At 38.4% G+C, this 13,154-nt stretch overlaps 1 protein-coding gene across 1 annotated transcript in view; it reads right to left on the bottom strand.

Moving 5' to 3' along the window:
• The window catches only part of LOC112320041 (zinc finger protein 420), a 95,577-nt gene that overhangs the window by 63,111 nt on the left and 19,312 nt on the right, over positions 1-13,154 (bottom strand). The window contains 3 exon segments of the mRNA XM_045185421.3: positions 1,694-2,883; positions 6,367-6,462; positions 6,770-6,896. Of these exon segments, the coding sequence (XP_045041356.2) occupies positions 1,694-2,883; positions 6,367-6,462; positions 6,770-6,896 (1,413 nt within the window).

Raw genomic sequence — 13,154 nt, 5'->3', positions numbered from 1 at the left:
GTGCTTGTTTTGGCTCCTTGGGTTCTATGTTGATTTTATTAATGATATTCCAAGTATTTTAATATATGTATACATATTGTGTTATAAAACTTCCAATATAATTTTGCCACTCCCAGGTTTTTGAGTTGTGTTCTCATTTTCATTCACATTTAACTAATGTGTGTATTAAAATTTTAGTGCCTTAATCCATGTTGATCAAAGGGGACACTGAATTAATATTTGAATATTTGATGGCTATCTTACTGTCACTCTGGTCAAATAATTTGGCCTGTATATTTTCTGCTTTGGGGGGCACTAATTATTAGAAAAAAATATTCTCATCTCTTCCTACTTTTTTAATAGCTCTGCTTTGAACTACCCATCACTATATCCACAAGGTTTCAGACTGGTATTCATCTTTGTGCAGCATGAACGATAAAGTGTGAATGAAGACTTCTGATATATACTTTCTTCTGTCCTTTTAAAATTCCATGCTCAATAATGAGTGATGAGAAGAGCTTTCCTATATGCAATACATTCATTTCTCTTTTTTTCATTACAAATTCTTTGACTTATACAAAGGTAAACAGTATGGTTAAAATACTTCTCCAAAAATAAGAAATAGAATTTTGAAAATTAGTATATCAATGATAACAATGGACAATTTTTACTAAGCATCTACTATGTCCGAGAATAGTTTTAATACTTTAAATTTATTCATTCATTGAATCCTTACAACAACCGATGCTGAGCATAATTATATTTACTACATATGAAATAAAACATATGAAAGAAAATGCCACTCACATATATCAATAAAAAGTAAAACATATCTGGAAGGATAAACAACACTTTGATAATAGTGGTTAGTTACCTTTATAGTATAAGATTGGGATTAAGGTTGATGAAAAAAACATAATGGTTTACAAGGAGAAGACGTGGATAATTTAGGCAATTAAAATATATGTTTTAAAATTAAAAAACAAGTACACAAAGATAAATTTTGCATCACACTAATCAGGGCAGATTTTAAATGCAACATGAATGATAAAGTAAATTTAAAAAGCCATTATATATGTATTAATAATAATAATAATAATCCACATTTACTGAAATGGCAATCATATTTTTTGGCATGATAAAAACAAGTGAAGGTATGACATGCTTACCACAACTACACTTTCTTTAAAGACAGTCTGGTAGGATGTGTTCTACCACTTGAGAGTAGTCATCTATGGTTGGTATCATTACAATTAATATTGGCTTTTCAGTTTCTTGTTTTCTGTTTTATAATATAAATTTGTGAAACAAAAAGATTAACACTGACTTCAAAAAGAAAGTTAAATTTCCACAAGGAACTAAAACATAGAAGGTCACACAATGTAAACAGTGGGATATTGGTGTAAGCACAAATATGTAGATCAAAAAAAGGAGCCCTGAAACACAAGCAAATATAAATAATATAATGTTAACACCAAGAAGGTAGAACAAATAAATGGGAAAGAAAAAAATTGAAATTATTGAACATCTGCAATTAGTACAATATTGGGGGGGAATTCCAATTTAGAATTTGAGTTCATAACACAGAGTGAAGTATGTTGGATTAAAAGATATACATATATAATAAGAAACAAAAATAGTGAAAAAATGTAACTCTCAAACATTATTTTTTGTTTAAAATATTTAAGGAGGTGACAAGTTTTAACTTTTATTACTCATCAGTATGAATTCCCTGATGACGAATGAGATCTGATCCACTACTAAATGCTTTCCCACACTCCCTACAGTTATAGGGCTTTTCCCCAGTGTGAATTCTCAGATGTCGAGTAAGGTTTGAGCATTTATTAAAGGCCTTTCCACACTCATTACACTCATATGGTTTTTCATCTGTATGAATTCTCTGATGTTGAAAAAGTTGTGAGTTCTGAGTAAAGGCTTTCCCACATTCAAAACATTCAAAGGGTTTCTCACCAGCGTGAATTCTCTGATGTTGCCGAAGTTGTGAACTCTGAGTAAAAGCTTTGCCACATTCCTTACAATCATAGGGTTTCTCCCCAGTGTGAATTCTCTGATGATTAGTAAGTGCTGATCCACTACTGAAGGCTTTGCCACATTCCTTGCACTCATAGGGTTTCTCACCAGTATGAATTCTCTGATGCTGAACAAGCTTTGAGCTCTGAGTAAAAGCTTTGCCACATTCCTTACATTCATAGGGTTTCTCACCTGTATGAATTCTTGCATGTTGAAAAAGTTGTGAGCTCTTAGTAAAGGCTTTCCCACATACTTTACATTCATAGGGTTTTTCACCAGTGTGAATTCTCTGATGGTCAATAAGATTTGAGCAATAACTAAAGGCCTTTCCACATTCCTTACATTCATAGGGTTTCTTACCAGTATGAATTCTTTGATGTTGAGAAAGGTATGAGCTACAACTGAAGGCCTTTCCACATTCATTACATTCAAAGGGTTTTTCACCAGTATGTATTTTCAGATGTCGAGTAACATGTGAGCCACAACTAAAGAATTTCCCACACTCCTTACACTCATAAGATTTTTCACCATTATGAATTCTCTGATGTTGAATAAATTGTGAATTCAGACTAAAGACTTTTCCACATTTCTTACATTCATAGGGTTTCTCTTCATTAATTATTTGATGGAGAGTAAAGAATGTCTGATGAATAAATGTGGGCATGTATTCATGAGTAAATATTTCTTGACTGCAATGCCCATTTTGATATCCCAGTTGTCTTTCAAGATGACTTCCATATTCCAAAACATCTCTATAATTGGAGTACTCAAGGCCATACTTTGTAAGTCCCATTGTTTCCCTCTGGCATGATTCTATTTCATAAACTTCCTTCTTTAGAGATAATAACTTGGTTTCACACATTGACTCCAGATCTGAAAGAAAATAAAATGGTAAATATTCTTTCTACCCATTTGTGAAAAGTTAAACTTTTATAATAGAAATGGAAAAATTACAGTGAAAATATGTGGTAGTAAATGACATAAAGTTCTCAAGTATATCTGTTTAACCTGAAAAATGGACAAAAATGTCTAGAAATGAGGTACCATCATATACACAATAATAACATATCAGTCAGCTATGGACCACAAATGCAATGGTGGTCTCACAGTATATAATGGAATTGAAAAATCCCTATTGCCTAATAATGTCCTAGCTGTTCTAAGGTTATAGTGTAACATGTTACTTATGTGTTTGTGGTGAAGTTGGTGTAAACAAAGCTGGCTGCTACACTGCCAGCTGTATAAAAGTATAGCACACACAATTACAGTAGTAAGCTATGCCATGTAGGTTTGTGTAAGTACACTCTATGATGTTCACACACCAATGAAATCACCTAACACTGCCTTTCTTAGAACATATCCCTGTTGTTAAGTGGTGCATGACTGTATAATACAGAAAGCAGAAGGAAGAGACTATAGACGTAGAAAACCACAATTATTCTCAAATACTAATTGGATCAGAATCATCAGAAAAGGTTGGAAATGCTTCAGCATATGAAAAAAAGACTAGTTCTATATATATATCTATACAAGCATGCATGTTTGTGTATGTAAAAAACAAAGTGCATGGTCATACTATAGATTTATGTATTACATGAAATGGATAATTTCCTGACCTCCATTAAAAGCCTCCTAGGAGGAATAAATCTATATAGGGGGAGATTCTTGGGCTCTTGATATGATAAAAAATAAATTTGGTCTTTGAATCTGGTTCATAACACAGAGCTTCAAAAACTCTTGAAATTAATTGCCTGAGTGATAGGAATGTTTTTATTATGATAATGAGGTCACACATAGTGGGTCCTTAGGTAGACACTGGTCACGAGAACGACCAAGCATGTAATTAGAGGTTTGGGACTTTCAGCTACTTGACCTCTGGAGAGACAACAGGGTTCAGAAATTGAGTGGCCAATGATGTCAATATAATTAAATCATAATAAAAGCTCTGGACACTAAAGCTCACTGGATCTTTCTAGCTGGCAAAAATACCAAAATGCTGAGAGGATGATACACTTTGACTCAACAGGGAGAGGGTATTTAATCTCTGCATCTGGAAGCCTACCAGACCTTGGCTTAATAGGCATCCTTTATAGTAAGACCACAATTATAAGTATAAAGCTTTCCTGAGTTCTGAGTCATTCTAGCAAATCAATGAACCTTCAGGGATAGGTCATGGAAATCCCCAACTTTATTGCCAGTTGATCAGAAGTGTGGGAGGTCTGAAGACCCCATGATATTTGCAGCTGGCATCTGAAGTGAGGGCAGTATTATGTAGGATTCTGCTGTTAACCTGTGGGGTACATGCTAACTCTGGGTAGTGTCAGAATTAAAATGCAGCAGACTCAGGTGGGGGAGAAACAGAATAATAGGCTTCATAATAAAGGATATATTGAATGAAATATGAGAGAGATCACAGAGCCTAAGCCACATGGGATCTAAGGTACTGAGCTACTCTGATGGGAGTGGCAGACAGGGAAGACTCAGAATATGTCATGTGTTGGCGACTAAGGGAGAATATTGTTTGATTTGGAATTTTGTGATGCTGATCTTAGGAGTCTCTTGCTCATGTACCACTGCAGTGACTGAAAAGAGTGGGAGCTAAAGTTTAAGGCACACAGAAAGAAAGTAAGAAGGTACAAAATACTGTGATGGAAAGATGATAGCAACCAGAAGCAGATTGATAAGCTGAGTCCCAACACTGATATTTACTCATTGTGTGTTCCTAGGCAATTACTTAGCCTATCTAAACTCCCATTTCTTTATAAAAGGGAGTAATCATTAATTCATGATTACTGGAAAGGTGAGGAAAAATATTTGTAATTATCTTTGAATAAAGTGTTCAGGATTTGACAGGTATTATTATGAAAGAATTTCTTACCAAAAATAAAAATTTCAAGCTAATTAAATGGTTTGAAGACATCAAAATGGAGCCTATTAGAACATCTCTGGCAAAAAACAGAGAATTCATTCCAGCATAATCTTTTATTCTCCTAACTCTGTATGATTTTTAAGCAACTTTAATCTAGTTAAGCTTCTAGGTAACTTCTAAAACTATCCTCTTCTATCTCTACTGCCAATGCCCTCGTTCAAACCTGAATCATCTTACGCAGACCACTATAGTAGCCTCTTATCCCAGTCTCCCCACCAAGTTTCACAGTCTTTATTCTATTCAGAGACCAAAACTTGGCTTGGCCTTCTACTACACAAAGTCCATACTCCTCATAATGAGGGGCAAAGGTTGAATAATGTGGTTCCTACCTGTCACTCTAACTTCAACTCACATTCCACTCTCACTTGCTCATGGGGCCCAGCAACACTGGCTTTCTTTCAGTTCTTCAAACACACCAAGCTTTCCCCTCCTAGAAGGGCCTTCACAGGGGTTCTCCCCTCTTCCTGGAGTTTTCTTCTTATTAAGATATTAAATAGTAAGACCTAGCAGTGAGCCAAGTACTACAGTAGTTATGAAATAGTGATGAGCATAAATACAATATGTTGATTTCCATTCATGTCAAAGTCACAGAACTAATATGATTTGCTGCATACATCATAATTGGAAGAAATACTATATTTCACTTAGAGGTTACTAAATATAATGATGCATTTTTTTCTTCTCATTCTAATTCACGGACTCCCTGAATTCTGTACAAAGGAATCCCCAAATAGCAACCTCTGAGTTAGAGTGATCCTTTAAAAACATGTAACTCCTCTGCTCATACCATCTTGTTCTGAACAAAATAGCTTTACGCCTGCCTCATTCGTAATAGAATTCAAAGCCCATACCTAGGTCCACAAAACCCCAATATCGGCAGGTACACCCTCCCTCCTACCTGCATCTAGCACATCCTGCTACTTTGCTGATCCCCTTTGACACAATTCCCTCTTTGCTTATTCTGCTCCAGCTACAATAGCAGGAACCCAAATGGCAGCAGCTCTACTGAAGACTGTTATTTGGAAGAGAGGAGCGGTGCAGATATACACATGCGCGTGTGCACCCACACAAATCTTATTTTGGGGTGTGGTAACAGAAAACATTTAGATGAGTTTAAGAGGAAGAAAAGCTAGCAAGAAACTGAATCTTAAATATAGGTAAAAGTTTTCTGTGGAGGGGAAATGAACGGTACCTTCTACTTGAAATTAAGTGGTATGCTGGAGAAGAGTAATAGAAAGAATAGTAAGTGAGGGAAGGAATGGAAACAAGTCATTGTAAACTCATGCTAAAAGAACTTAAGTTTTTTTTCACAGGCCTAGTGTTTTGATGGAAGCTTCTAAGATAACATCTCAAAGATACTGTTTCTTCACTGATCAACTGAGTTACTACCTGTAATGCCCTGCTTTGTTCAATCATTTCTCACTCACCTGAACACAGACCTCTTGTCAGCTCTCTGCCAACCATCCAGGGCTCCTTCCCTTGTTCCAGTAAGGAGATAACTTGAGGCTTAGGTATGTAAAGTCCTGCTCACAAGAAAAGATATGAACCATGATTATGCTGTGAGTAAATTGAATCCATAAATAAGATCCAGTCCCTTAAAACTAAAAAAATAGATGCCACTACAGGAACAGCCAAAGAAAGAAGATGAAGCTTCAGACATAGCCAAATGGGGCTTCTCATTTTCCACTCTTCCTTTTCATTTTATCTACATTTATTTGGGAATAGGGAGCAAAAATTCAGCTGGTAATTCAAAAAGCAGCTGAAAAATTCACTGTGGAAAAAGAGACATTCCAGAGGAGAACTCTAAATTACTGATACAGATGACCTTACCCATTGACAGCAGGTTGCTGTAGTTCTCCAGCATCACATCTCTGTACAAGTCCCTCTGAGCTGGGTCCAAACATTCCCACTCCTCCTGAGAGAAATCTACTGCCACATCCCTGAACATCACTGATTCCTGAAACAATAAACATAAATATACTGTGTAATAAAAGAAATACTTCAGACTATTCTATTGTATTTGTATTGTGGGATAAAGCAAATAAGCAAGTATACTGGTGTCACTGAGAATCAGAATCATTGGATCTCTGACACAGAAGCAAGTAATCAGTTTATTTTACATTAAAAAAACAAACCATATCAGCACTCTCTGGTGTGGCTCTGTAGATTGAGGGCTGGCCTGCGAACCAAAAGGTTGCCAGTTCAATTCCCAGTCTCAGGCACATGTCTGGGTTGTAGGCCAGGTCCCCAATATGGGGGACATTCCCCTCTCTCTAAAAATGAACAAATAGAATCTTAAAAAAAATAATATTCTAATAACTGTTGGAAACCACCCTGCCTGGTTTCAGAAGCTGTAACCCCTCATGGCTAAGGCTGAGTAAAAAGACCTTAGGACCATAAGCCACTAAGGAGGCAAAACTTATCCTCCCGGCAGGGGTGCAGCCTCTGCCCCCTTTACTTTACCCTGCTTGGCCCCTGGAGGATGGCTGGATAGTCAATGATGGGTAAGATTCCTCAAGGAAGGAACAACCTAAGATAGGCACAGTCACGAAGGGGGCCATCAGGGAAGGACTTAGGAGACTATAGAAAAGGGGTGATGGACTTTCACCCCTCGGCTTTGTCATAGCCTGAGTCCTCATTCTATCTGTAAAAAGTCTTCTAATCTCTTGGCTGCCTGCACCCCTCACCCGATTCAGGCCTGAATCAATGCCGTAGGGTGGTGTAGCCCTGTGCAGGAATGGGAGGTTCCTAGGGGCGATCAGGCCTAAGAATGAATGCGTAAAATCCTGTGAAACCTGCTTTGCTAAGAATACCCTCAATTTAAATGTTAAGAGTCCCAGCATAAAATGAGTTTGTTTCCTAAAGTTTTATGGCCCTTTGGTGTCACTCTGTCTATCTGACCCTGACTCATAATAAGCCCTCATAGTTCTTTGAATTTTATCTATTCCTTGATCATTACTGCCTGACAATGATTGCTGAGCTTTACATATATGCCCTGTATTCCTATGCAAACTAAACCCAATTGAGTCCATTGAGAAAGAGGCTCAAGGACTTTCTCCTCTGAGAGAATGGTCAGCCTTTCCTCTCCAAGCAGATCATGTCTTGGTAGACTTATTCTCATCCACGGCAGCCAGGGGAGCTCTGCTGGACAAAGCTCCCCCACAAATAACTATGTATGGTGTCAGATGGTTACAAGATTTGTTGAGATGATCACTTTATCTTCTGGAGGGCAGGCTCCTTGTAGTCCAGGTTTCCTCAGCTAGGTAAATGTTCCACGAACACATCTGTATCAGTGTACCAGCTGGCATCATTGTGAGAAGCTGCATTTGGCTTCAGTAAATTTTTTTTGAAGACTCTTTCAATGCATTTGTCCATTTCATGATGAGTGATTTATGAGTGCATCTGCATTCATCTGTTTTTGACCAAAATGACATGACACCCACACCCCACCCTCCCTATTCACTCAGGTAACTTGTTTTCTTTTGTTTCTCCAGATGATAAAAGTCCTCAAAGGGAAATGTCTTCCTGATGTGGAAGACATAAAACAGAAAATGGCAGAAGCACTAAAAGGTATCAAAATTGACAAGTTCAAAAACTATTTCAAGCAGTGGAAAAAAAGTCTTCATGGGTACACTGCATCAAATGAAGAGTGCTTTGAAGGTGACTGAAGTTTAAACATGTAAGAATAAATACACATTTTTTAATAAATAAATTACATGGTTTTTGGGTCCCCCTTCATATATAACGTCTAATCACTGGGGTATACATCTGAAACTAATATAATATTATATGTCTACTTTAATTGAAAAATAAAGAAAATCATTTAAATAAAAAAATAAAACTAATATTTTTTAAAATAAAAAATTTTCAGACTAGGGCCATCGTAAACAGTACGGCAATACCTCAAAAAACTAAAAACATATATAGTATGACCCAGCAATTCCACTTTAGGTATTTATCCAAAGAACACAAAAATACTAATTTGAAAAGTTGTATGTGCCCCTTTATGCACTGCAGCATTACTTACAATAGCCAAGTATGTAAACAACCTCCACTAATTGATAAATGGGTAAAGAAGATGTGTATATACACACACACAATGGAATATTACACAGCACTAAAACAAAAATGAAATCTTGCCACTTGCCAACAACATAGATGGATCTAGAGAATATTATGCTAAATGAAATAAGTCAAGCAAAGAAAGATAGATACAGGTTTCACTTGTATGTGGAATTAAGAACAAACACGCAAACAAAGCAAACACAGAATCATAGAAACAGAGACCAAAAGGATGGCTGCCAGAAGAGAGGAGGCCGGGAAAGGGTGAAAAGTAGAAGAGGAACATTGTCAATAATATTGTGATAAATTTACATGGTGACAGATAATTACTAGAATTAGTGGGACAATCAAACAGAAAGAGGAGACTTCGGGCCAAGATGGAAGCATAGGCAGATACACTGTGCCTCCTCACACAACCAAAAGAAGAACAACAAAAAATTAAAAAACAAAAATCCACCAGAACTGACAGAATATTGAACTGTATGGAAGTTTGACAACCAAGGAGTTAAAGAGGCATTCATCTAGGCTGGTAGAAGGGGTGCAGATGGGCAGCTTGGTGGAGAGGACTCATGGCAAGGCAGAGGCTGGAGGACCTAGGTAGGCAAGACAGCAGCTGGCAGACATGGCAGTCCCACATTTGCCTGCAGATAAACTGGGAGGAAAAACTGGGGATCGAGACAGACCGTGCAATCCAGGGTTACAGTGTGGGAAAATAAAGTCTCAAAACCTCTGATGAAAAAACCTGTGGGGGTTGAGACAGTAGGGAAAACTCCCAGCCTCACAGGAGAGTTCATTGGAGAGACCCACAGGGTCCTAGAATGTACACAGACCCACCCACCAGGGAATCAGAACCAAAAGGACCCAATTTGCTTTTGGGCAGTGGCAGAAGTGACTGAAAGCTTGCAGAGAGCTGAACAAGTGGTATTGTTCCCTCTCCAACCCTTCCCCCACATACAGCACCACAATGCAGCAAAGATGGTTGCCCTACTCCGGCGAATATCTAAGGCTCCACATCTTACAACGCACAGGCACCTGAGACCAAAAAAAAAAAAAAAGGCTCAAATGACAGAACAGGTCAAAGCTCCAGAAAAAATACAACTAAGCAACAAAGAGATAACCAACCTATCAGAGGCACAGTTGAAAACACCGGTAATCAGGATGTTCACAGAATTGGTTGAGTATGGTTGCAAAATAGATGAAAAAGTGAGGGCTATGAAAAGTGAAATAACAAAGTGTACAAGGAACCAAGAGTGAAGAGAAGGAAACTGGGTCAAATCAACAGTGTGGACCAGAAGGAATAAATAAACATTCAACCAGAACAGAATGAAGAAACAAGAATTCAAAAAAAAAAAAAAAAAATGAGGAGAGGCTTAGGAACCTCTAGGACAACTTTAAATATTCCAACATCCAAATCATAGGGGTACCAGAAGGAAAAGAGTAAGAGCAAGAAATTGAAGACTTATTTGAAAACATAATAAAGAACTTCCCCAATCTGGCAAAGGAAACAGACTTCCAGGAAGTCCAGGAAGCTCAGAGAGTCCCAAAGAAGTTGTACCCAAGGAAGCACATACCAAGGCACATCATAATTACATTACCCAACGTGACAGAGGAGAGAATCTTAAAAGCAACAAGAGAACAGGAGACAGTTACCCACAAAGGAGTTCCCATAAGGCTATCAACTGATTTCTCAAAAGAGACCTTACAGGCAAGAAGGAGCTGGAAAGAAGTATATGAAGTCATGAAAGACAACGACCTACATCCAAGATTTCTCTATCCTGCAAAGCTTGCATTTAGAATGGAAGGGCAGATAAAGTGCTTCCCAGATAAGGTCAAGTTAAAGGAGTTCATCATCACCAAGCCCTTATTAAATGAAATGTTAAGGGAACTTATCTAAGAAATAAAAGATCAAAAACTATGAACAGTCAAATGACGACAAACAGAACTATCAATAACTGAACCTAAAAAAACAAAAACAAAAACTAAGCGAAGAACAAGAACAGGAACAGAATCACAGAAATGGAGATCACATGGATGGTTATCAGTGGGGAGAAGCAGGGGTAGGGGGGAAGGTACAAGGAAATAGAAGCATAATAAATAGGCAGAAAATAGGGAGAGGTTAAGAATAGTATGGGAAATGGAGATGCCAAAGAACTTACAGTACAACCTATGGACATGAACTAAGCGGGGGAATGCTGGTGGGAGAGAGGGTGCAGGGAGGACAGAGATAAAGGAGAGAAAAAAATTGGGACAACTGTAATAGCATAATCAAAAAAATATACTTAAAGAAGGCATTTACTTTAAAATGTCCCCAAATTCATTTATTTTCCAGAGTGATAGATATAAAAATGATCGATGCAATAACTTTGGAAACAACTGCATTTTAATATACAGGTTACATAACACCTAAAATGCAATAATTAAAGCATTAGATTTATTTGTGCAATTTTTGAAACCAAATTATTTTGAGTGGATTATTAGGGAAACCCTTTCTGACCTGATATTAAGAGGGAACTTTTTAATTAAGGCTCCTTTTCATATTAAAGTAGCAGCCATGGTTTATGGTTGCCTACATTTGCTCTGTATATAGCAGTCTAATCTACTTATGGCTGTAGCTAAAAAGACTGTGGCATGTGAGGAACCATCCTCATATTTCAAATCTTTGTTTTTTTGTTTTTGCTCTTTACCTGTTCCTAGTGACACTGTCTTAACATCGATCTGATGGGTGACTTTCCCAAAAGAAGGAAGAGAGGGTAGCAGGCAGGCATACAATTTCTGATTTTGATTCTACCTTCTCTCTGCAGTTCTTTCCCACAATTTCTAGTTGTGGTACATTATTCCTTTTTGTGTTTTACACCTGTCCCTTATATGTTAGTCTACTTACTACAGGTGGTGCAATTATTTATCCACTTTATTAGATTGTGGAAGCAGTGACCACATCTTATTTTGAAATCTGTTTTTATTATTTCATTAAAGAGTTCCTTTAAAAAAAAAAAAGGAGTCTTTGTGTTTTAGGAAGATGGCAGCAAGGTAGGTGGGAGCGGAGCTCAGTTCTCCCTGTTACCAGCTGGAACACTTAGGTGATCTTCTGAGGAACAGAGTGAACAGCCAACGGATTCCCAGCTTATATGAAGTTTGGAGGCTAAAAATTGTAGAATACATTGTAAAACAGACAGTGAGTAGATTACACTGAGATGGTAAGGTCCCTGGGATCTACTCAGGGACCTAGGCCGCTGTGGCCCCCTGGCTCAGCACCTGCTGCAGGATACGTGGAGGAGAATTAAATCACCAGCTCCCTCCCCTACCAGAGCAGGGGGGGCAGCCCAGCACCAGGAAGGACCTGGATGCTGGAAGTCTCTGGGAGGAACAGAGATGAAACGGGAGACACACAGAGGTGGTACACATCCACTGGGACTGTGGACTCTGGCACCAGAGAAATTGGGGTACCAGGTGACACCTGGAAAAATGAGAAGTTGGGCTGTGTCAAACCCTGATTCTGATAGTCTCCAGACTGGTTGGAAAGTTGGGGTGTGTGAAAAGCTGTGCCCTTGTTAACAACAGAGGGCAGCTGCTTTGTAAAGAACTCTCAAGCAGGGCTCGCTTGCCCTGAGGGTGATTTGAGCTGCCCAGGACCAGAGACTGAGTGGCTAAGTGGAACCGGCTGCCTGAGCTTCACTCAGGCTGCATGCCCAGAGACTGAGTGGCTGAGCAGAACATTGTACCTGAACTTGCATTGCACTGCGCACCCAGAGACTGAGTGGCCGATTTGAGCCAGGCAGCAGCTCACAGAGGACCTGGGCCGGAGGCTGGGCAACTGTGAATATTGAAGACTAGACCTGGACCCCATCCTCTCAAAACCTAGGGAAGGAGAAAAGCGAAGCCCAGCCCCTCTCTTCCTGTGGCATCCGAGAAGACCAGCAGAACTCGCTGAATGGCTTTAAAGTCTGAGGCAGGCTCTATCTTTTGTTTTCCCTTTTTTTTCTTCCCCCAAGTGAGACAATAAGACCTGGAGATAGGAAGGATCCGGAGACAGATCCAAAGGCAGAGCACAAGGCTAACCACAAAAACTGAGAAACTGAGACAAATGTCACTTTGCTATCCCATAGAGCTGGCATTTTATTGTTTATGTGTATTATTATTTTTTCATTAGTTTTAC

The sequence above is a fragment of the Desmodus rotundus genome, chromosome 12 (genome assembly GCF_022682495.2).
Source record: "Desmodus rotundus isolate HL8 chromosome 12, HLdesRot8A.1, whole genome shotgun sequence".
Lineage (NCBI taxonomy): Eukaryota > Metazoa > Chordata > Mammalia > Chiroptera > Phyllostomidae > Desmodus > Desmodus rotundus.
Note: the sequence above shows the minus strand (reverse complement) of the source record. Positions and strands in the feature narration are given on the sequence as shown.